Source organism: Anabrus simplex, chromosome 13, assembly GCF_040414725.1.
Source record: "Anabrus simplex isolate iqAnaSimp1 chromosome 13, ASM4041472v1, whole genome shotgun sequence".
Lineage (NCBI taxonomy): Eukaryota > Metazoa > Arthropoda > Insecta > Orthoptera > Tettigoniidae > Anabrus > Anabrus simplex.
The window spans coordinates 44,834,863-44,860,652 of record NC_090277.1 but is presented as its reverse complement, the minus strand read 5'-3'; the positions used below and the strand labels follow the sequence as shown (position 1 = coordinate 44,860,652).

Below are 25,790 nucleotides of genomic sequence, written 5' to 3'. Positions count from 1 at the left end.
AATGTCTTGCCTTGCTGAAGAAATCAATGGCAGATTTAATGATTTGAGAACACTTAAACTTTCATTTTCATTCCTGGAAAATACTTTTTCTGTTGGTGTTGTGCGCGATGGCAGTCCTGTTTCATCACCAATAACAAAGGATACAGCAGCTGTAGAGTTGGAGCTACAAGAACTGCAAGAGGACGAAGGATTAAAAGGACTCAAACGAAGTGCCATTTCTACCACAGAATTTTGGAAGAATGTTCCAGAAGAAAAATACACACTAACAAAACAGTGTGCCAAAAGACTAACCCCAATCTTTGGGACTACTTATGTGTGTGAATCACTGTACTCAACGATTAAATTCATTAAATCTACATATCGATCTGATCGAACTGATGAACATTTAAGTGAACTTGTGCGAACTGCGCTTACCAATTATCAGCCAGATTTCAAAAGAAACTAACAGCAAAAATGAACACTCAGAAAAAGCACTCCTCAAAAGTAAAATCTTGTTCCTTGATGTGTACCTGAAAATAATGTTCTGTGTAGCGTAGAAAATAAACGTTCCTTCATTTGTTATAAAATGAAAAACGTGTCTTCATTTTATACACCATTTTCTAAGCATGCTCCCAATTTTTTGTCTCCTAAATTTGCAGCTCCCAGAAGTAAGGTTACCCCTGCTGTATACAGTAGTAAATGAGATGCAGGATTGTGAACAACTGCAGGGGAACCTAGACAATGTTGTGAGATGGACAGCGGACAATGGTATGACGGTAAATGGGATGGAAAGTCAGGTAGTAAGTTTCACCAAGGGAAAAAGTCCTCTCAGTTTTAATTACTGTGTTGATGGTGTGATAGTACCTCATGGGAATCACTGAGGTGTTAATATAAGAAATGATCTCTTCACATGGTTATGAGGGTATTTAGGGGTTGCAGTAAGGATGTAAAGGAGAGGGCATGCAAGTCTCTGGTAAGACCCCACCTAGAATATGGTTCCAGTGTGTGGAAAGCACACCAAGACTACTTGATACAAGAACTAGAAAAGATCCAAAGGAAAGCAGTATGATTTCCAACACAAAAGTAGTGTTACGAAAATACTGCAAACTTCGTGCTGGAACAACTTGGAAAGCAGGAGATGAGATGCTCGACTAAGTGGTATGTTACAAGTGATGAAAATCATTTATGTTAAATGCCAACATTTTGTAATGTATTGAATAGGTGGAAATAAACAAAAAAAAGATATTATCCTATATACAGTTTAAGTGGTATGTTGTACATTACAAAATTTATTATTTGAACTGTACTGAGACTCAATAATTGTCAAGATTTTAAAGGCCTTTGAGAATCCACCTACTCAATACCAAATACACGTTATTTATTTGTTTACTAAGTCACATTAACTCACGAGACATGTTTCGGAATGAGGGAATGAAGGCTATGTTAGGAACAAACTCGATGGATGAAGACGTACGCATAAACCGGCTTTGGTGGTGGGGTCATGTGAGGCGAATGGAGGAGGATAGGTTACCTAGGAGAATAATGGACTCTTATGGAGGGTAAGAGAAGTAGAGGGAGACTAAGACGAAGATGGCTAGACTCAGTTTCTAATGATTTAAAGATAAGAGGTATAGAACTAAATGAGGCCAAGGCACTAGTTGCAAATAGAGGACTGTGACAACGTTTAGTAAATTCACAGAGGCTTACAGACTGAACGCTGAAAGGCATAACGGTCTATAATGATAATGTATGTATGTAATGTAAAAAGATGTCAAATGCAGCGAGATATTGCTTCGTATAGAAAAAGGTCTGTAAAGAACGAAAAAATATACTGGTGAGCGGTTGAAACTGTGAGCGGAAACATACTAATCTTTATTATAAGGGAACATGTACTCACCCCTCTTGTCCTCAACAGTCGTCCTTGCTGTTTCTTGTTTTCACATGTGTGCGTTTTAAGTCTGGTTAGATACCTGTGAGTTGTGACCGGCTGGGTTCCGCCGTGTAATTGTTTTTTAGTGGACAAAACAATTTCATTGTAGCAATTGCATGTTTTTCTTTCTTTCTCATGTTTGTTGATTTTTATCACTAGCCAGGCTATGGCTGAAGATGTCCTGCACTTCAGGATGAAACATGTCCCGTGTGTTAATGTGACTTAGTGAACAAATTAGTGTGGAATGACATTAGTAAACTAATAAGCTTGAGCAGTGCTTTTAAAAATAGGAAAGAAGATAAAATTCGAATAAAAAAATTGGGGCAAATTTTCATTTACAGGTTGAGGAGTAACGGATTGGAATAATTTATCAAGGGCATGTTTAGATAACTTTCCAAGTTCTTTGAAAACATTTAAGAAAAGACAGGTAAACAAATGATAGGGAATCTGCCACCTTGGCGACAACCCTAAATGCAGATCACTGATTGAAGTAAGGAGGAAGATGGACTACGTAGGCAAGAATATGAAAGGGAGACATAATACTATTATTAAAGATATGGAACAAAACATTACGTGAATACACAAAGTCACCTACAGACAGGAATAAGAATAGGAACAAACAATAGGATAAACACAGTGATAGGTCAGCATGGGAAGAAAGAGGAATTCTTAAAAAAAAAAGGAATAAGACAAATATGAAACCACGAAACGGCTTCAAATAGATGGGTCCTCTTCTTGACAATCTCAGTCCTACATCCACTAGTCTCAGCCTCCAACGGGCACCATTCCGCTTCCCAGCCCAACCAACAAGCCGAGGGATGGGAGACGAGATACTGTACATTAATGACATTAATAACAACAACAACAAAAAGATGTTACAAGAAATCGGCCCCTGATACACTTTCCACTCGCATAATACTGTGAGCGGCTCCTGAGCAGGAAACAAGTTGATTCTTATGTTTTCTTGAATACTTTCCAAGAAAATACACAAGAGTACCATGTTTCTTTTTCTGCTTCCTCCGACAGCCTATACGACTTGAAGCCAATTGAGCAAGAGTATCCGTCACATCTCTTTTGGTCTCAACTCGATTCTGAACGGTGGCAAGTTTACAAGGACTGGATGCCCTCAAAGTCAATTTTCTTTCTGCAGAAACCACAACACAAAAACATTTCTTTTCTACTTCAGTTGATAGCCAAGGATTTGAAGATGCCAGCAATGCAAGGGTCTCCTTCATATCTTTACTGGTTCAGTGACAGTTTACCTCATAAATTCTAGCTCAGTTTGGTGGTATTTTAAGGTGTGCAAGTATCCTAGCCAGTCCATAGATAAACTGCATGAAAATGAAATCGTTTGAGATGAAATTTTGGCATCTCGGTATTCTGAAAACAATAAAGGCAGTAGTCCTTTAAATGCTATGTACTCCCAAGAATATTGGTGATCAAAAGCATGACTTGTACTTTATCTGTAGCCATCTGAAACAAAGAACCTGTATCAACCTGAAACCACTCTTAAAGATTCCCTATCTCAGATGTCCTTCTGTGATCTGGACCACATCTGCCTTCAATTTCCCCGCCTAGATTGTCAAGTGTGAAAAGCTGTACTTGGTATTATGAATAACATAGTTGAAGTACTGTATTCAAGTTTCCTCCCCTTGACGGTTGTGAAGATTTCAATCTCCTTACTCATGTCCCACAATGTTTCCATATGGTGACTAGCAATCCAGGAAAATTTCAAAATTCTGCAGTGTGTCCACATTTTAAGAACTTCAACCTTCTTGCACATAGCGCCCGTTAAAAGTCCAGTACTCAACTCTATACAGTAGAAAACTGTACACATAACAGGGGAAAAGACATACACAAAGAGTTATCATCAGATCTCAAGGTTTCAGCATTTCAGACACATCAAGTAGTTGGCTATGTTGTGAGCTTGTATTTGCGAGACAGTGTGTTCGAACCGCACTTTCAGCAGCCGCGAAGATGGTTATCTGTACTAATGTCTCCACAAGTCCTACCTGTGTTGGTGCAATCTAAAGAATTTAAAAAAAAAAGGCACTTGCTAGTGAATACAATTGTCGACCGAATACAAAAACCGAGGTAGGTGTCAAAACAATCAAATTCCACGTTATTGCTAAAACGTGGACTATGTGCCTATGCCTGTGCGGTAAAAACTGGGCTATGTGATATTCAGTCTGCAAGTAGTTCAAACTTTAGCCACAAGAATTCGCCTGAGTCTAAGTGCCATCTGCCACCGGATTATTTTCAGCATACAGTATATGCCGTAGAAAAGTTATTACCATTGGATTATTTCCAGCTAGGACCGTGGTCTAGAGGCAGTGTGACTGCCTCTTACCTGGGGCCTCAGGTTTGATTCCTGGCCAAGTCAGGGACTTTTACCTGGATCTGAGGGCTAGTTAGAGGTCCACTTGGCCTACGTGATTACAGTTGAGGAGCTTTCTGATGGTGAGATAGTGGCTCTGAAATAGAAAGCCAAGAATAAAAGCTGAAAGGATTTGTCGTGCAGAGCAGTGGTCGTTTAGTAGGCCATAGCCCTTCGGGGCTGTTTGCCATGGGTTTTTGCATGCTGCAATGCCAAAATATGATAAAAGTATTAAAAGTGCAATTTTAAGATAATAGGTTCAGGAATGTATACTGCTGCATTACACCACAGACAGCAAAGTATGCAATAAACAAATAGTGTGTGAGAAAAAAAAGTTTCAGTTAAGCCAAAATTCAACTATGAATCAATATCTTGCAGCTAACGAGAAAAGCAGCTCTTTGAAGCAAATATTACCTACAAAACAAACCCCCCTCTTCATCTAATTAAAAAAAAAAAAACTATCTATGTACACATTAATTGTAGCAAATACACAGTGGAATATATTTAGTAATGCACATTCTGGAATTTCCTAAATAAATATTGCAATTATACCATTCCGGATGAATCAACCCTAAGAAAGAACTGTCTGGAGAACTTACCTTATAACCATTAACGAAATACAAGATAATTTGAAAGACCATATGGAGTGTGTTAGGTGAAAGAAACTACAGGCTCCTATGTGCACCATGTGATGAATTTTCTTGATGGCAAACTCTGTGCAAAACAAGCCGGAAAAGCCTTTTTTTTTTTTTTTTAAATCACTTGTAGGGTCTTAGAGAAAACTAATAATTCTATCATAGCTCATTTTGTGAATGATTCTTTAAAGAATGTCATGACCAGAAGGTATTGAACATAAATTTTGAGTTCTAATTTCAGATGCTACAACCATGAGCTGCTTCATCTCTGAAAATATTTTATTCCCATTTAACTCATGTTACTTTACTGCACAAGGGCTTTAAAGGATAGCAGAAGTCATACAGGAATAGTTTTCTGAAGTATACATTCATTTCTAGTATTTGTAAAAGCCCCTTTTTCTATTAACACTTACAGGGAAAAACATCTGGAATATAATTCAGCCCTGGAACTAACATTTACCTGCTATGATACATGGATAAACTGCTCTCTTTTATGCTGATAATTTCAATGAAGTTAAAGAAGCTGTTTGTAATCTAAATCCAAGTGCTTTATCAATTCAACATTTGCAAAACATTTTCAAAAATGAAATGTTGCAGAGGGACTTGAATATAATAAAGCCCATGCAATAGAGAAACTAGAAAAGTATGGCTTGTTACTTCATGATTTTATTTTAGTCCTTGAGAATGTGAATGAAGTGTGCCCCTCTGAAATATGAATAAATATAGAGTACAAAACCGTTCACTGCATTACAAAGAAATCCCGATTTCAGGCATTTTAAGCCCTGTTATCAAATATATTTAAGATGATAGCGTACAACTTCCAGAGGAAATACCTCGAGAGTTTGTTAGTGCTTACAAATACTGTCCAATCACGTCTGTGGACTCTGTGAGGTCCTTCTCTGCATACAAACTGATGTTAATGCTTCTTTCACACTACACAGTTTTTTCCGTACGGCCACATTATTTTAGTGGTGCAAAGACCATTACACCTTTCATATTACACGGTCATGGCACAGTGCCATTATTGTGCCGTGTAATACGTGTGTATTTTTAATCGTATGCCAACTATGGAGGAGGTCGCACGCGAGAGATAACTTGTGTTTAGTTTGTAGGAATATTATACAAATTATCTGGTTCTTCTTCTGAGTTGAAACGTGTTGTTTTCTGTACATTCTGCACAGTCTGCCGACGTTTCGAATACATTGCAGTATTCTTTGTCAAGGCGAGTGAAATGTCCGTACTTGATCTGAGGTAATTTGTCTCCTAGGCAGCAATCACACTACGAGAATAGTTACTGACCTTGGCTTTTATATATCCTCTCTGGCTGACGTAAGCCCTCTGGCTGTCTCGTGAGAATTTTGGAATGGTGTGTGTCACAGCCAGAGGGTGGGAACTGCCCGTGCTGTTACATAACTTGAGGTTCGTCCTGCATGTTTATGCTGTGGTCTGATCTCTTAATCTATGTACGACAGGCATCCCAGGACTGCTGATTTTACTGATTACTCTAGTCCAAACCAGGCCTGTGCTGCGGCAACTGACATATGGAAGTAGTTAAAAATGTATGTTCAGCATGTAATTAATCTCATTTTAATATGTTCAGCATTCCTGAGATCTTTAAACATTGTATAAAATAATCCCACTTCCTATTTCCTCTGATTAATAGGATGCACTCAAAGAGAGGATTTCATCTTTGTCTCTTTTGGAGACGATGAAATAACCATAATGCAATAATTTGTTCATGATCCATTCCAAGACTCTTGTATGACTAGTATCCAGGCATGCACAGAGCTCCCAATGGAAAGAAACCACTGCAATGTGAATATAACATCTCCACAGCAAAAAGCCGTTTGTTTCTTTTGCTGTACGGTTGAAACCGTGTGGTGTGAAAGGAGTAGGGCCTATAACTGATGAATATCATAAATTTATTTGTGCACATTTGGAAAAAATCATCAATGTATACTGTAAATCAAATTACAACCTCCAGGAAGATACAGTACAAGGAGAATCAGTCAATGTGAGTATATCTATAAATCATATATACTTAGTGCATAACAGCATATTTTCAAAATTTTAGAGCATATTTTAAAAATTTTGACACCATAAATGCATGCATATTTTAGATATTTTTTTAGTGCATGCAAATCCAATGTCTACAGTTATCACCAATGCATATATGCTGAGCAAGGGGTTAGAAAAGTTGGAAAGTTATCACCATTGGATTATTTACAGTATATATACCAAGCAAAGGTGTGCGTGTATGTATCAATTTACCACCATTGGTTTAGGAGTTGGTAATGACATCCATCTGACATCACACTACTTTAAAGGACAAAATCAGGAATGAAGTAAACAGGAAGCCAGCTGGCATTGAGGTCCCTATTACCAGTGTAATAAAGAAGCATAGACTTCAGTGGTACGGGCACATTATGGAAATGAAGAGCGAGGTATCTCACACTGGATCAATTTCAGCTAATGGGAGTGGCTATGGACCCCACAGGTATGGAAAATGTTGCATGATTTATGATATTAGGTTCATCATCATAAACTCCAATGGTGTACAAGCGCTTGCTATCTCTTCCTGTCTGCATAGATTTTCTGTTCCAGAACATCTTCCCATTTGAGACCTCTCTCCTCCACATCTGATTGCACTGTGTCTATCCACCATTTCCTTGGCCTTCCCCTTGGTCTTTTTCCTTGGACAGTAAGGTCGAAGTATTTTCTGGAATGTATTTTGCTCTCCATTCTCTTTATCAAACTAGTAATAGGGACCTCAATGCGAGCTGCCTTTCTGTTTACATTCCTGATTTTGTCCTTTAAAGTAGTTCGATTTATAGTTCTAATGAATCTCATTTCTACTGCCTGAATTCTGCTGTTTGTTTTGTAGAGTACATGCCTCTAAACTATATGTGAGAATCGGTATGAAGTAGGTATGGTACAGGGTTGTTTATCCTTTTTTGTGGTATTTTGCAGTCCCAGAGTAGATTTCTGACTTGATTGTAAAAGTATGAAGCTTCCTGTATCCTGCTGAATATTTCCTGCTTGATAGTGTTGTCTTCGAGACTGTGCTTCCAAGGTATTTGAAGTGAAAAACTGATTCTAATTTTGCTCCTTTCAAATAGAGGTTTGAGTTTGTTCCTTTCCTGTTGAGGGTCATTTCTACAGCCTTTGTTTTACTTATCTTCATCTCAAATTTACGGAATATATTGTTCCACTCAGTCAAATTTTTCTGTATGGTTGGGCGGGAGGGGGGCAAATTCCATCCCCACACCTTATTTCGTCTCCCTAGGGATTTCTAGTTTGCACGACTGGTACCTAATGTTCAACCGTGCAACACGTGTAGCCTCAACCCATTGTCTTGTTATGAGAGTTGATTTGTGCACCATGTTTAGTTTCCATGTACAAGGAGGATTCATTTTTCATGCTGAGGTGAGTTAGTGTAGCATTCAAATTAAGAGCCAGCTGCTCCCAGAGAAAGCACTGATATGTATATGAAATACTGGACTGCACTTCAGTCGTGTGGTGTAGTTCCTGGCGTGAAATCACTACAGAGAAGTGGTTGGTGTAAGTTACTGCAGTGGCCATTATAATAAATTAGGGAATACTGTATTCGTAATTTGGTCCCCCTTCATTTTATTTGTTATTTATGAAGTTTATTAATATTTTCAGATGGGCGAACACAAGTAGTGGGATAAGGAGGCTATGAAAAAGGCTATTAATGCATTGAGAGACAAGGTAATGGGTTACAAGTGTGCAAGTAAAGCGTTTAACATCCCACGAGCAACGCTGAAAGACTATGTTAAAAAGAACACCAAGAAAACATTTTTCATAAATGGCCTTCACAAAATTCATTATAGGGAAAGTACATGGTAAGGTTAGAAAGGAAAAATATATTAAAATTAACAGCATTTTTCATAAATGTGGTGGTGGTGGTGGTGGTGGTGGTGGTGGTGGTGGTGGTGGTGGTGGGGGGGCAAAATTACGAACACATTTTTGGTAGTTTCGTTTATGTCAAATATTGATTACCTTGCGTTGTAAAAGTTTCACTGTAACTTGTCCGTAAGGGGAGGAACATATTCAGTAATATATATACCAATTTCTAGCCTTGTACATAATATTAATGAATTTCTACAAGTCCAGATCTGCTAAGGGGACGAAATATGGGCCCCCTATCTTACTTCAGCTTCAGTTTCTCCCCATAAGGGTTGGCGGATCCCTTTGTGACAGACATATCACTCTCCAAGAAATCGTAAGAGGTAACATTCATATGAATGACCTTTGCTAACATGTTTTATGCTGGGTAGTAGATCATTAAGTTTTGCACTACAGAATCTCAATTAAGGAACTAAAAAAAAAATATCTACTGGAAGTAGACTGAGTGAGGAGAACCTTTAAAATAATAAGTGTGGCCCAAATTTTTGAAGCATCCTTCCTGTAAGCACCAAATAATGAAACTAGAGCATCCCTGTTATGAACCTTGTACATGCAATCTTATCAATGAACCTGTTAAGACACATGCATCCCGAATGTCAGCAGTTTACCTGTTGATACTGAACATTCTGTACTGGGACTTGTTGAAGAGGTACTTGTTGGACTACCTGTTGGTGAACAGGCTGTTGGACAACTTGCTGGGGCTGGAAGAAAGATGACAATGATGAAACAGAGCCAAAGAACGCTGTCACAATGGTCATTGGCTGCCAGAGAGACACAGAGAGGAAAAGGAACTGCAGTAACATCAGGACATGTAGGGACAAGTTGGAGAAAATGATACAGGCTAGATTGAACACAAATAGTCAATTTAAACACTCCTTTTACAGAACTGAGTAATATAGGTAAAAGCAGAATGAATGAAGCTCTCTGTTACCATCAAAACTTCTACAGCTTTTAATGCATTTATTTATTTACTAGGGTTGACAAAGATAGTCCCCCCACCCACCCACCCCCAGAGATATGACAATATCATAAGTAAGATATCTCTTAACCTTACATTTCTGAAGAAACCTACCTCTGTCAATACGCCTCACAAATTTTACAATAAAGCCAGAGTGCCAAAGTGTTACGCCTACCATAATTTATTGCTCTAAATCATCTAGCTTTAAATTTAAGTCACTATAATATTTCTTTAATGCAGAGTTTTCACTCTTTAGTCCCTCAATTGACACTAAACAGGTCTTGATTTTTCAGAAGTTTTGACACATCATCTTATTTCCCATGAGCTACAGTAAATCAACAGACTTACCGAGATCTTTTTCAATATTCCTATTTGAATGTTGAAGATCTTAAATTTCTATGTGAATGGTCAACAACAGCCTGTACACCTCGCTTAATCCTACTTTCCAGGTTGCAAAATCTACAACTAAATACCTAGCTGATTGTAATATTCACATTCACTTCAACGGTCGTTGCTAGTCCGCCTCCCGGCTCTCTTTCATACTATTAATAAGAGACACGAGACAAGTAAAAGTATATTCCAGAGGCATGTAAATAATCTCATAAGAATAATTTGATGTGAAGTGGTTATACTGCCATCTTGACCCACATCAATTTTTATTCCTTAACAGAAAGTTCTACAAGTTTTAACATTTAATAAAGCATTTTCACACATTTACACATTAAATAGGCCTATCGAATATTTTCTCTCAATTAATTGTCAGACATAAAATTAAACCAAAGTCCATCTAAATGTAAGAACCTATCCTTCATGTGTGGTGCCACGATGGTATCACAAGGGTTGGCCCACGATCCCTACGGAAAAAGTTATGACGGGGTCGAATTGACCATGTGCAAATTTCCTAATTAGTACAGTATCACATCAACTTCAGAATGTCAATTCTTACTCATGATATGCGTATTATTGAATAAAGAATGTTAACCCCAAAATAACAAAATTACCAAGCAAGTGGCTGCGCGGCTTGGGTCACGCAGCTATCCACTTGTATTCGGGAGATAGTTGGTTCGAACCCCACTGTCGGCAGACCTGAAGATGGTTTTCCGTGGTTTCCCATTTTCATACCAGATAAATGCCAGGACTGTACTTTAATTAAGGCCACGGTCATTTCCTTCCCACCCAACTGAATTGGTAAGACGCAAAGAAAAAGAAAAGAAAAAAAGAGAGAAATCATTATGGAAGACTTTGAACAATTAGGGTAGAAGCAACATGGTGAACAAAATTTTGAAAATGACCAAATGTTCTGAAACAATACCGTGGTTGGTATCCAGTGAAAGGAAAAGTAAAAATAAAAGCAACTGGGCTAAATTACAGTTACCTGATAAAAAATGTACTAAATTAAAATTAGTTATAAACTACTTTTTCAAAAAGTAATCAGTAAAATCACAAGTAGAATTACTTCACAGAACGCAAGTCTTTACGGAACTAATGACTTTTTTTTTTTCCACATGGGAATGGAATGATATCAAAGTTTGCAAGGAAAAATACATTACTCCATTTTGTGTTGTTTTTAACAGGGACATTATGTGGCTATCATCACTAGGCGAGACTAATCGGACTTTCAAAATTATTACTGCCAAGCAAAATTTGAGCATCACTTAAGTATTTTCACAATAACTAATTCACAATATTGATTCAAAATAGGGGAATGGAAATGCCTTAACCCTTTCACCATCACATGTTTATTCCGGCATCATTCTCGACCATGTAACCCCTGTGGGTGGGGGGTGGTAGAGTGACACCGACAGTATCCACTGCCTGTTGTAAGGTAAGCCAAGTACTCTCATCTTGGGAGCATGGGTTGGCGACCATGGTTCCACTAGGCGAGTCTGGCGTTGCTTCCACTTATTTGTATCAGTATCTTGAGTATCAGGTTTCCTATCTGACTTCCCTTGGTCAACTCTTGTTCTTTCCTGACCTAGATGATATTACGTTTGAGGTCTAGGCAGTCTATTTTCATTTTCATGCCCTTCACTTTTCAAAGTGGTTGTGGTCGTGGTGATTATCGTTTTGAGAGGAGGTACAACTAGGCAACCATCCTCTATATAACACTAATCAGAGGGAAAAAAACGGAAGGGATCTGACACTTTGAAAAATTGAAGGTATCGGTCAAGGGCCACGAAGGGCATGAAAATGAAAGACTCCCTAGGCGCTGAGTACTCTAATACCGTTGGGGTCGAAAAAAAACAAAACAAAGGTTGACCAAGGAAGGTCAGATAGGACAGAAGAAAGTGAGAAGCCTGACACAAGTAAGTAGAAGCAATGCCATAACTCAGCTAAGGGTCCCGTGGTCACCAACCCACGCTCCCAAGTTGAGAGCCCCTGAGACCCATTTTAGTTGCTTCTTATGACAGGCAGGGGATTCCATGGATGTTATTCTACCGGCCCCCCACCCACAGAGGGATCACTTTTCGAAGTGTCGGACCTTCTTATTAGTGTTAACAGAGCGTGGTTTCCCAGTTGTACTTTGTAAAAATCCCTATAGGATAAGTTTGGAAATAAGGAACTTCGGGGGGAGAGGGGGGGGGGGGGCATGTTAAAACTGTGAGAGTGTGAGATAAATTAATTAAAATTTCAAAGGAATTAACAAAAAGCAGTGGGCTAGTTCCACTTAGGAAAATATATTATGGATCTTATGGAGAAACTGATGAATGGTATGGACAGAGTCTTGGTGAAGGAGTACAAGATGAAACTAAAGTCCAAAACAAAAGTAATGGACCGGGCGAGTTGGCCGTGCGCGTAGAGGCGCGCGGCTGTGAGCTTGCATCCGGGAGATAGTAGGTTCGAATCCCACTATCGGCAGCCCTGAAAATGGTTTTCCGTGGTTTCCCATTTTCACACCAGGCAAATGCTGGGGCTGTACCTTAACTAAGGCCACGGCCGCTTCCTTCCAACTCCTAGGCCCTTCCCATCCCATCGTCGCCATAAGACCTTTCTGTGTCGGTGCGACGTAAAACCCCTAGCAAAAAAAAAAAAAAAAAAAAAAAGTAATGGAGTGCAGTCGAACGAAGTTAAGTGATGCAGGATATATTAGATTAGGAAATGAAATATTAACCTGTTGACGTGTGCACCTAAGGGCAGTCAATAGAGTGCGCACAGCATTTGTTGTTTTAGGCTAGAACTAAGAACTTAATTGCTTACTGATGTAATATGACATCTGGCGGCATTTTTGGGGACTTTTTCAGTTATTCGAATAGGTCGCTGTACAAATCCTAGTTCTGTATGGTGGTAGTCTCCGACGGAAATGCGTATACTCACTACAGCGCAAAAGTTTGGCATGCCGTTAGCCTACAGGTTACAGCAGTGTTATGATTGCCACTAATATGGATAGATGTTTGTGCTCTTCATAGCTATAAAGATTTTTGGTTTGTGTAAATATAACAGTGAATGTTTCTTCTTTTGTAAATTACAAATGATGCTCTGGGGTTTCTGGACACAAGTGATGATATTATAGATGAACTAAATAGAGATATTAGTGAAGGTGATATATTTAAAAAGTCTGGAAATGGCAGTATTTTCTCGATCCAAAATGTCTTTTCATGTGTCCCAAAGTCTCTCAAAGTTGTAATAAATAAATTTGATGTAATTTTTTTTTTAAATTCTCACTCCCCAGAGGATGTTTACTGGTCAAATATGTACTCGGATGCGACACTCGTCAAAAGGTTAAAGGAAGTAGACGAATATTGTTAATTGGGTAGGAGAATAACTAACGATGGCAGAATTAAGGAGGACATAAAGTGCAGACTACCACAAGCAAAGAAGGCCTTTCTTAAGAAATTTGCTCACTTCGAACATTGATATAGGATTACAAGATATTAGGTTTCTCCATTGTAAATTGACGTAGGAATTAGAAAGATGTTTTTGAAGACTTTCATCTGGAACGTGGCATTGTACGGAAGTGAAACACAGACAATAACTACCTCAGAAAGAAAGAGAATAAATGTGGTGTTACAGAAGAATGCTGAAGGTGAGATGGATCAAATCACGAATGAAGAGATACTGAATTGAATAGGCAAGAGAAGATCGATTTGGCAAAATCTAACTAGAAGAAGAAATAGAATGATAGGGCACACCTTGAGGACTTGTTCAATTGGTTTTTGAGGGAAGTGCAGGTGGTAAGAATGGTAAGGGTAGACCATGGTATGAATATGACGAGCCGATTAGAGCAGATGTAGGATGTAGTAGTTATGTAAGTATGAAAAGATCAGCACAGGATAGGGTGGCATGGAGAGCTGCATCAAACAAGTATATGGACTGAAGGCTCAAACAACATGGAGAAAAAAACATTTTACATTTGCCATTTCCATCAATAGCAGCAAGAGATTGGAAATAAATATATAAATATATAAATAAATATATATTCAGACAATGCATGCCAATTCAATGCTGTGACGAATAACTTACTGTGTAACCCAGTTATTAATTCAATGACAGTGAATTCATGTGGAATGTCAGGTAGAACTAGGGAATATGTACTTGACCTGCACTGCAAGGGCGTGCTGCAGTGATGTGCATACGGTATGGAGGACGAGGTTTTGTTATTAATAACACCTCACTCACTTGCTCACGCAATGTACCAAGCAATCCATCTTTAATGGTCAGTACACGCTGTGGGTAGTGACAAACCCAAATGGTTTAACACATCAAGAGTGAACAGTTCAGGGTCTCTCAACTGGAGTGTGCAACTGTGAAACACGGGCATGTTTCATGTCAGATCACTGACTTAACAGCAAAAGCAATGTTTAAAAGTTTTTTATTGTTTGGTAGTTGATAATGACATATGACTGTCAAGTCATTAATCCAGATACCTGTGTTGAATTCTGGAAGTGATGCCACATTTAATAAATTTCAGCCAATAGCTAAAGCTGAAGGGATGCACAATTTATATTAGGTTATAACAGTAAAAGTATTTCTAGGGACAATCGGTAGGTCCTAAGCATTGCAAATGAACACATCTCCCTTCTACATGTAATACATGGTAAGATTTCTATAATTTGCCTTCTGTAGTTACGAAATGCATATTGGAGACCTATTCCTTAGTTTTACCAATCTCATTTCTTAAAATATAGGCTATAACCCAGGTACTAAGCAACTCTCAACATTAATTAAAAGCTTTCTATCTTAGCTTGTTATTTGTATCTGAACAGACAATTATTAACCCACAAGAGTTGAATAGCTATCTTTGTATTTTTTACAGTACTGGTATGAGCAACAAGAGAAATACCCATTTTTTTACCAATCAATGGAAAGTTTTTAATGTGATAGGGAATTAAACAATATTCGAAGTCATTCAGCTAATTTACTTAAATGGCATATCAAGACGTCTCATGTAGCCCATACATCTTCAAAAACGGTAGAGCATATCATTTCCGATTATTGCATTACAGGTGACAATAGTGAAAAACTGAAGCTAAGCTAAGAGAAGAAATGATTTATGATACGTTTTCATAACACTTAAAAATCAATCCGTGACAGTAATAAATACAACTTACATTATATTGCTGAGGAGGGACACCAGGAGCTACTCTCTGTTGGTGTTGACTAGCCGCAAAAGCTACACACAGAAAGCTTAAAATTAAGTGCGTGAAGTCCATGTTAATTAAATCTGAAACAGAAACGAAAACACAAATAATCTGGTAATTAGGCATATATAACCTTCTTCATTCACAGGAGAAAGTTTCTATCACATCAAAAACGATCATCATATAACCTCAACACGTAAGTTTATAAACATACGTTACTCTTTTATTGATAGTTCCAAGAATATTACCTGACCGGTACACTGATAGTATCAATTATCAGAGAGCAAAGCCACGTAATAGTTTACTCACACAATAAGAGAAACGAAATTGAGGAAGTGTTATCTAGAAGTGGCACACGTTTCCCACATTAGACCAGCGCACTGTCAACACATTCAACACATACCTCACAGGTGTGTCCACGTGTACAATCGCATCACATCACAACTACACGTAATTCGTTCGTACTGACACTCACAGAGCGTTCTCATTGGCTTACTCTAGGACACTCAGTTTAATTACGGATCACTACGATGCAGTTTGTAGAGCGCGACACTATTGTCTGAATCAGATAATGACAACAAATTCAAGGTTGGTACACTTGGTAACAGGCCATCGAGAATAATTCGGTATTCTCGGAGGGAGTAAACAAGAGTAAAGAATGTTCTCGCGAGAATGTAATCTCTATGTACTGGAGACGTTGATGCCATATTAAAATCACTGAACGATCAAAACAAACTGATCATTTCAAAATTACCAGTGTTGTAGTTGGGCCGGTACGCGGTTACCAAAATAAAAGATAAATAAATGAAAAAAGGACTGAAGTTAGGTTAGCGCCAAACAATTATCTAAAATTGAAGTTACTTGTTAGCTGTTTGAAATCTGTACAATTAGGCTACCGCAGTGTTATTGTACCTACTACTTTCAATTTTTAAAATGTTTAAATTGCACTTTACTCCCTTTGTTGAAACACTTGTCTACCTTTTGCTTTTCTTGAAAACTATGGACAGCGGCCTGAAGGCAGTGGTGGCCGGTGACACTTTGGCTCGTGATGAGAATAATAATAATAATAATAATAATAATAATAATAATAATAATAATAATAATAATAATAATAATAATAATAATAATAATAATAATAATAATGTTCAACCTTTGTTCCGTTTGTCTACGGGATCGGGTATGAGGTGAGATGAATCTTCGTAGCGAGATTTTACGACTGGATGCCCTTCCTGATGTCAACCTCATAAGAGGAGGTAATAAGATGAAATCATTGACATGATTAATGATAGTAGGAAGGGAGAGGGTGAAACCCGTTGCCCTTACCTAGCCTACTCCTGTCAAATAGCACCACGGGGTCTGCTCAAAGCTTAACGTCTCCATCCGACGGAATAATCACCATCAAGAGCGTCATATGCCCTAACTCCATATGAGCACTGCGGAGAGGTTTGGATTTAATCCAGGCTTTTGACACGCAATCTAGTGATTAGAAATGGTTTACCACCACCTCCCCTACCTTTTTAATAATAATAATAATACTATCTAATTATAATAATAAATGTTCAACCTTTGTTCCGTTTATCTACGGGATTGCGTATGAGGTGAGATGAATCTTCGTAGCGAGATTTTTACGACTGGTTGCCCTTCCTGACATCAACTCCATCAGAAGAGTTAATGGGATGAAATCAATGACGTGATTAATGATAGAAGGTGGTGAGTGTGAAACCAGCTGCCGGCACATAGGCTAATCTACTCCTGTCGAATAGCATCAAGCGATCTGCTCAAGGCTTAACGACTCCATCCAACGGACGAATTACCATCAACAGCGTCACATGCACTACATTAAAAATGAAAATAGGCCTTCTGCATTTAAAGTTTAAATAATTATTATTGTCTGAATTTAGCCTACCATGTGAATATTTATGATTGCCTGATAAAATGTACGATAATTTAAATCCATGCGCCATCTGTCAGCTTAAATACTTTGTTGTTTGTACATATGCTTAATGTTGGTAGGGGCCTACCGACAGGGTCTCTTTGATCATGCGGAACACGAAAAATCCTTTAAAACGCAGTAAAATTGCAGTTATGTATTCGTCCTAGTACTACAGTACGGTTTTCCAACTAACTCTTCGCATCGGTCGCTGATAATCGTAGTCCATGGTTTGAAGCATGTACTGAGTCATCCATTTCTGCGACATAGGCAGAAAGACTGAATCTGCCTCCTGACATTTGCTTGTTTCTTCTTTACGATTCATTTTATTACAGAAGTTAGATTTTAGGTTGTAGGACGTGACAGTGACATTTCACAACCTTCATCCATTGAAATATGAAGAGCAACTCCTATTTTTCGCAGAAAGGAAATCATAATAATAATAATAATAATAATAATAATAATAATAATAATAATAATAATAATGTTATTTGTTTTACGTCCCACTAACTACTTTTTAAGGTCTTCGGAGACGCCGAGGTGCCGGAATTTGGTCCCGCAGGAGTTCTTTTACGTGCCAGTAAATCTACCGACACGGGGCTGTCGTATTTGAGCACCTTCAAATACCACCGGACTGAGCCAGGATCGAACCTGCCAAGTTGGGGTTAGAAGGCCAGCGCCTTAACCGTCTGAGCCACTCAGCCCGGCAGAAAGGAAATCAATTAGGTAACTTATTTATTACTTCACTTTCATTGAGGAAGTAGTCATTCCTGCATGCCAGTCCATTTCTGTGACATACGCAGAAAGATTGAATCTGCCTCGTGACGTTTGCTTGTTTCTTCTTTACGATTCATTTTATTACAGAGGTTAGATTTTAGATTATAGGAAGTGACAGTGACATTTTACAACCTTCATCCGTTGAAAAATGAAGAGGAACTGCTATTTTTCGCAGAAAGGAAATCAGTAAGTTAGGTAATTAATTAACCTATGTATTACTTCAATTTCATAGAGGAAGAAGTCATTCCTCCATGCCAGTTCATAAAACGATACGAGAAAGTATTCGGCCCATTCATGTATCCATAGATCAATATCATACCAAGTCAGTGTATGCCTAAAGAATGATTTGTGAAAGCGTTTATATATAGACAATGAACTGCATGCTGGAAAGAACCTAACATCTCTGCTAATGCAGTCATACGGCTTTTAATATGACTATGTGGAATTGGCGAAAGAAATTTTATTTCGCGACACCACTGTAAGCATGGCAACCAATGTTCGGCTATGTATACTATATGTCGTTTCACGAGAGTTTAATCCTGATGTAAACAAATAGGCGGAGCACGTTGCCTTTGCATGTGGACATACACGTAGTTGATTGGAGAAGCAACCGTCGCACTCACTCGACTGTATGCGAGCTCGAAGAAAAGTAGTACGTGGCATTAGTTTTATTTTATTTTATTTTAGTTTAGTTTAGTTTAGTTTATTACATTTAGAGAGTTTGGAAGAGTACGTAATCAAATTAAAATATGGTTGTCATATATACCGGTATATATATGTTTCTTAAATATATAAAATAGTGATTAAATAACAAGAGATGAAGACACAAGGCGTGGTGTAATACAGGAAGTCTTTTCGTAGTGAGGGAAAGTCCCAAACTGTACAGCAGTCAGTGTCAGTATTCATAGTGAGAGAAATGGAGCAAGAGGTAGGACCATCGCGTGTAGTGAAGCACAAAAGAGGAAAACCGCTCAGAAGTGACCACAGGCAGTGCATTGTGAATGTGTTCAATAAACTAAGTGAACAGAATCCAGGTTTAGTCGTTTATTCAGAAGTTCAGATCTTCGCACTCTTGTCTTATGCGATGCGCAGCCCTGTACGTCCGAACACGAAACGTTGACGGGGTGGAGGTCGGTACTACACGCTCAGCGAATCACAAGTCCTTCTTTGGCGGAGGCGTGGACATACCATGTTTACATCAGGATTAAACTCTCGTGAAAAGAGATATAGGTCCGTAGTGTCATCTCACTATGCGCTTTCTTCCTGTAACTAAGGGCTTGAGAATGTCTCGTATCAAGTGAAAACCCCGTTCTACTCCTCAGTCCAGAATTGAAATCCTTGAATTGGCAGAAAAACTTACCCAAGGCGTTGGAATAAGGCACTCTACCTCTATATCACAGGACTGGCTAATAATAATAATAATAATTGTACCGGGCGGTACACCTCCACTCCGCTAATTTAAAATGTGCGCCTGTGGAAACTCCTCTGCTGGAGGAAGTCTGAACTTTATTGACAGTATTAATTTTCTACCGTCTCAAAAGATGTCACCACGTGGAAAATTTTGAGTTTTTGAACTGTGTCATTTTTGATGTGTTTTTGTTTCGCTTGAAGTAAGAAGTGTGAACTTTCTCTTCTAGAGGACACTACTGAAGATCTACAATAGTGCAACCTAGTGCGGAGTCAAAGAACTATTTTTTTGGAGAAAATTTAATTTCAAGAGTTTGTTCTTTGTTAAATTTCTTTCTATCATTGTTTAAGTTGGCAATATTTACCCCTTTCTTCCCCTTGTTATGAATGTATCCAATCCCGAATTTCTTCAATTAATTTCTATCCAATCAGATGTATCTTCCCCCAACTTGAATCTGTTGCGGGAGGGTGTTTTCTTTCCCCTAACGCCTAGAAACTTCCGCGAGAGTATTTAAACTGCTGATTTTTGGGTCTCTCGGCCACTTCTGTTCCATCTTTCAGTGTGTTAAGTACATAGCAGGGGGCGGGAAGCGCCTCTTTCTTCTCCAGCCGTTCAACACAAGGTAATGGCCGATTAATAACTTCTTTCTTTGCTAGCTCAGCAGTTTAACTTTCGGGGCGGGTTCTAAGCGTTCAACCATGTAACCTTTTCCTAAAATGTAACTTCTCTTTTCATCTATTCTCTTGTAAAACGACATATTGGGATAGAGAGTGCTAACCCTCTCGAGCTCCCACTCACATTGTCTTGAGGTGAACTTATTTTCTCAACCTATTTTTCGTTAATGTAAAACAAATTGTTCTTTTCTTAAGTCACCTCGTTAGCATGGGATTAGCCCTTGTATTAACGGCCTAGTGCCAAGTAGGTCTTAATCAAAGTGTATTAGGAGTGCAAGTTCGCCTCCTCTCAAATTGTTATTTTAGAGGTCATTTAATTAACCTGCTTTTCTTTTAATAGACCTCAGTAGATTGGGTATTTTACCCCTGTGTTTATGTCCGTTGAGGACAACTTGAAGGTGGAGTTTGGTGTGGCCTGGGAGAGGCTTAAATTTTGAGAGCGAGTGGCTCTTTTGAAAATTCTGGGTTGTATGCCTCATGGAGGTTTTTCAGTGTAATTTGGAGCAAGGGCTCCTAGGTAGGAATGGGGTTTTCTCCCCCTCTGTTAAAACTTGTGTTTGGGGTAAAACTGAGCTGATTGCCCAAGCATTGTGAAGTCAGGGCGCGAAGCCCAAATTCTGTAAATATTGTAACTAACCCCTTTTGAATTGCTACTTTGTACCTGCCATGCTTGTTATTTCTTTGTTTTCGAAAAGAAAATATAACCTTGTTAAATTTTAAATTAATTTTACATTGCACTATAATTTCGTAGCTTGAAACCCATTCACACCCGCACCTTCTTTCACCTCTACCTACCACGGAAAAGTCCGTAACAAGTGGTAGCAGAGCGTGGTTGAATGGGTCTCAATTTAGCCCCTTTTGACGGCTAAATATTGTTTGTTCCGAACTCTAACTATTTTCCCAGTTGCTGGAATTTTTTGACCTTTTCAAAATTGGTCTGTCATCATGCCCGGCCCTCGCGATGTTCTCCTTCTTAACTATTTGCGTAAGGAGGAGTTGATCTATGAATTAACTATCAGAAATGTGCAATCTGGAGGCACGGTTGCAATAGACACTAACAAGCTTAGAGAGTCCCTTGATTTGCCCATTTCTATCCCCAATTTGGGAGAGAAAGAAATTGACGACTCTCTTTCCACGATCACGGAGAATATTACTGGGCTAGCTTCTGTAGTTAGTTTTTTTGATGAAAATGATCCGTCTCCTAATCAAATTAAGCGTGTGCAAGGCAGGCTATATCATTTTTCGAATAGGGTTAACGATCTGTTGTCTCTAAAACTGAATGATGTTCAGAGGAAGGAAGCTAGTACGCTCCTGGAAAATATTTCCGAATTATCTAGTAAGGTCACTCAATTGTTAACTGGGGAAGTTCCTCCCAAATCTGATCAACCCACCATAGTAAATGCAGGTAGTGAGGAAGCGCCTCCCAAAGGAGAAGTTAATAGAATAACCGTTGCTGCTCAAACTATCCCTGCCCCATTGGACAACGAGTCTGAACGCCGTGCATCGCTGAGTAACATCCGTTCTGAATTAACTTCCTTGCCATTGAAACCTTTACCTACTATGTCACCCGGGTTTAGTAGCTTGCCTCATCCATTGGCAATGTTGCTCAGAGGTATATCTAAGTTTTCCGTTAATACCACCAGTGACGTAATTTCATTTTTAAGATTTCTAGTGGAATTTCAGGATCATGCCCTTGTTTTTTCTCTTTCTCCATGTCAAATCTTGCAAATTATCTATCCGTATGCTATTGGTATTCTCTCTGATAAAATCGTAAGAGCCATTGCCGAGCAATCATCTATTGAGGATTTCCATGCCCATTTGCTAGCTAACTTCATCCCTCCTAGGGCCAGGTCCTCCCTTATTCAGAAGTACTATTATCGTGTACAGCGCTTGGATGAAAACTTGGCTGATTTCATACAGGACATTAAGTTTTATACTAGGGTGTTTGCCCTTCATTTTCCTGAAGATCAGATTGTACAGGCTATTGTAGAGGGAATTTCACCTCCCTATAGGTCATATTTGTGTTTCGCGGCGTGCCCGCAATCTTTCTCGGAACTTGAAGCATTGGCCGTCTCAGCGGAAGGAGTTAGATACGCCGATTCTTTGCGTGTCGCGAAAGAACCCCCGCCTGCCTTTAGTAATACTCGGCCTCCACCTCGCCGATCAGTCACCCCCCGTAAATGTTATGCTTGCGGGTCGCCTGACCATCTGCGCAATAAGTGTCCTCTGATCAAAACTAGTAGGGCAAATAATGGAGCTGGTTCATCACAAGGCTGTTTTAAATGTGGGGCTTTCTCACATATCGCAAAGAATTGTCCCAATTCGAATAGCACCCCCTCCTGCTCAACTTCTGGTGTAACTTCCAACAACAATCAAAAGTGACTAGTGGCTGCGGCTGAGTCAACTAATTCTGCTTCCCAAGGCTCAGCCCCTGGCAAAAAGGTCGAGAATTCAGGGAACGATAAGTCTTCGAATACATCTTTTGAATGCCCCAAAGAGTGTCTTAGGATTGCGGCGGATACCCCCGCACCTGTTCCTTTTCTTAAGATTGAGTTAAATAACGAGCCTATAACAGCTCTCGTAGATTCAGGCAGTGTTTGTTCGATTATTTCGGCTGAATGGTATTCTAAATTGAAATCGGTTTGTAAACTTCCTGACTATGTCTCTTCTCCTGTTCAATACGTTTCGGCTAATTCATCTCCATTAGAAATTCTAGGTTCCTTACTGGTCAAGATTCGTATTTTTAAGTTTACTTGGAAAATTAAATTGTTTGTGGCTAAGCACCTGTCTTGCCCCATCATACTGGGAGCGGACTTTATTTCTCACACTGGTCTTGTGCTCGATCTTCAGAGTAAGTCGTGCACATTCAAATTTGTGTCCAATTGTAAAATTCCCTTGTTAAAGTGTAATTCTGTGTCATGTTCATCTATTTCGCCTACCCAGGATGAGATGTTGTTAGACCTTAGACATCTACCTGAGGAGCAGGCTGATAGTATTCGTAAATTATGTCAGTCATTTCCCGAGGTGTTCTCTGATACTCTTGGTGTTACTGACCTTATTGAATACAAAATTGAGGTCACGGATTCGATTCCTGTCCGTTTTCCACCTTATAGGCTTTCTCCACCTAAAATGAAGGCTCTGAAAGAAATTATCGATCAGATGTTGAAGGATGGTATTATTAGGCCCTCTAAGTCGGCGTATTCATCGCCTATTTTTCTAGTCCCGAAACCCCAAGGAGGCTTCAGGCCTGTCATTGATTACAGGGCTCTCAATCGGAAGGTGGTGTTGCAATCTGTGCCCCTTCCTGACCTTCATTCTTGTTTTCCATGGTTTCGTAAGGCCAAGTTCTTCACTATCTTGGACTTGAATCAGGCCTATAATCAAATTCCCCTTGCCAAAGAGTCTAAACACCTTACAGCGTTTGCCACGGACTGGAATTTATATGAATACAACCGCGTGCCTTTCGGGCTCCCCACGGGGGCAGCTGTGCTCACTAGGCTACTAGATAGGGTCTTCTCCGACATCAAATTCGAGTACTTATATCACTATTTAGATGATGTCGTCGTATTTTCAGAGACTTTTGAAGAACATCTAGATCATCTGCGAGAAGTTCTCGATCGCCTTCGTAAGGCTGGGTTAACCGTTAAGTTGTCCAAGGTCGCCTTTGCTAAGCCCTCTATGTCATTCCTAGGGCATATTGTGTCACCCGATGGTGTAGCAGTCGATCATTCTAGAACACAGGCCATCCGTGATTTTAAACCTCCCAAGGACATTAAAGGCATCGCCAGGTTCATTGGTATGGTGAATTTCTTCAGAAAGTTCATCCCTAACTTTGCTAATAGAGCGGCGCCCTTAAACCTTCTTCGTAGGAAAGGCATCAAATTCGAGTGGGGCCCTTCTCAACAAGCCGCTTTTGAAGACCTTAAATTAGCACTTTGTAATGCCCCTGTACTTGCTATGCCTGATTTCTCGAAGAAATTCATCGTCCAAACCGACGCGTCGTCGTCAGCAGTAGCTGCAGTCCTTCTTCAAGAGACTGAACTAGGGAGGCGACCTATCGCCTATGCCTCTAGGACCTTGTCGGCTCAAGAAGCCAAGTATTCCATCTATGAGCTCGAAGGTTTGGCAGTCTTATTCGCCTTAGAAAAGTTCCGTCTCTATCTGGAACACGTCAAATTCGACCTGGAGACAGATAATCAAGCATTAAGCTGGGTCTTAGGTAGGCCGCGTCGTACTGGTCGTATAGCCCGCTGGGCTATTCGTATTTCCGCCTTCCAGTTTGATGTTAGACATATCAGAGGTACCGAAAATGTTGTTGCTGATGGACTCAGCCGTATGTTTCATAACGACGTCGAGACCCACGAACCGGTCGACAGTTCATCACCTCCCGAGTCCATACTATCTGGTGTTAATGCCATCTTAACAGATGCTCCCATGCTTTTTAGGGATATTGAGAAATACCAACGTGAAGATCCAACGCTGGCTCCGATAATGGAAACCCTTTCTTCTGGGGAACATGTTGTCCCTTATGTTCTGAGGAATGGTGTTCTATGTTGCCCATCGAGGCATGATAGGATGATGAAAGTTGTCGTTCCAGCTGTTCTTGTACCTATGATCTTCAAGTATTATCATGAGACCCCATTAGGAGGGCATCTTGGAATCTTTAAAACTCGTGAGAAGATTCGTGAAATGTTCATCTGGAAAGGTATGGACGGTGAAATCCGTGAACTTGTAAAAGCTTGTAAATCTTGTTTGCTCAGTAAACCCACCATGTCCACCAAGGTAGGCCTTTTGTCTTCGCATCAAGCGTCGCGCCCCATGGAACGTCTGTATATCGATTATGTAGGACCCTTCCCCCAGTCAAAGGGTAATGCTAACAAGTTCATCTTTGTGTGCGTAGATGGTTTTACCAGATTTTCTTGGTTATTTCCGACTAAGCTGGCTACCGCTCAGTCTACCATTACCTGCTTAAATTCTATTTTTGCTTCTTTTGGTCCGTGCCAATATATTGTATCTGATAATGCTAAGGATTTACATCTAATTTATTTCGTAAATTCTGTTTTGACTTATCAATCGCTCATGTAACTACTTCTGCTTATTACCCTCAACCATCTCTGGCTGAACGGGTTAACCGTAATCTCAGGTCCGCACTTATTGCCTATCATCATGAAGATCATTCCAGGTGGGACACGTCCCTGCATTGGATAGCTTTTGCTTTGAATTCGGCGGTTCATGAATCTCACAAGTTTACTCCAGCTTCTTTGATGTTCAAGTTTGTTCCCAACTCGCCGCTCTCTAACCTCTGGTCTCTGAATGACATTCTACCCGAGACAATAGATCCGGATAACATTAAAGATCTTTGGAAGAAGGCTAAAGCCAATCTTAAAGTGTCTCATGAAAAGGTTAGGGAAAGGTATGATCGTGGACGGAGACCCACCCCTTTGAAGGTAGGTGACCAGGTTATGGTCAAAAATTTTGTTCCCGCGGGCAAGCTTGCCCCCAGATTTCATGGGCCATGCATAATTCTCGATTTTCTTACGCCAGTTACGTTGTTATTAAGCAATCCAGCCACCGAGAGGATATTTAGGGTTCACCTGTCACAGGTGAAACCAG

General features: G+C 39.5%; 1 protein-coding gene across 7 annotated transcripts in view; it reads right to left on the bottom strand.

Annotated features, from left to right (window-relative positions):
• The window catches only part of LOC136885067 (lymphotoxin beta receptor inhibitor), a 57,019-nt gene extending 41,117 nt beyond the window's left edge, over positions 1 to 15,902 (bottom strand). Inside the window, exons 1-3 of one of the 7 annotated variants that reach the window (XM_067157466.2) lie at positions 15,603 to 15,902; positions 15,359 to 15,471; positions 9,460 to 9,552 (exon numbers count right to left, since the gene is read on the bottom strand). In XM_067157466.2, the coding sequence (XP_067013567.1) occupies positions 9,460 to 9,552; positions 15,359 to 15,460 (195 nt within the window). In that variant the 5' untranslated portion in view covers positions 15,461 to 15,471; positions 15,603 to 15,902. The remainder of the gene's footprint in view (positions 1 to 9,459; positions 9,553 to 15,358; positions 15,472 to 15,602) is intronic. The other 6 variants (XM_067157465.2, XM_067157464.2, XM_067157467.2 and 3 more) reach the window with 6 other exon arrangements.
• Positions 15,903 to 25,790: the final 9,888 nt, after the last annotated feature.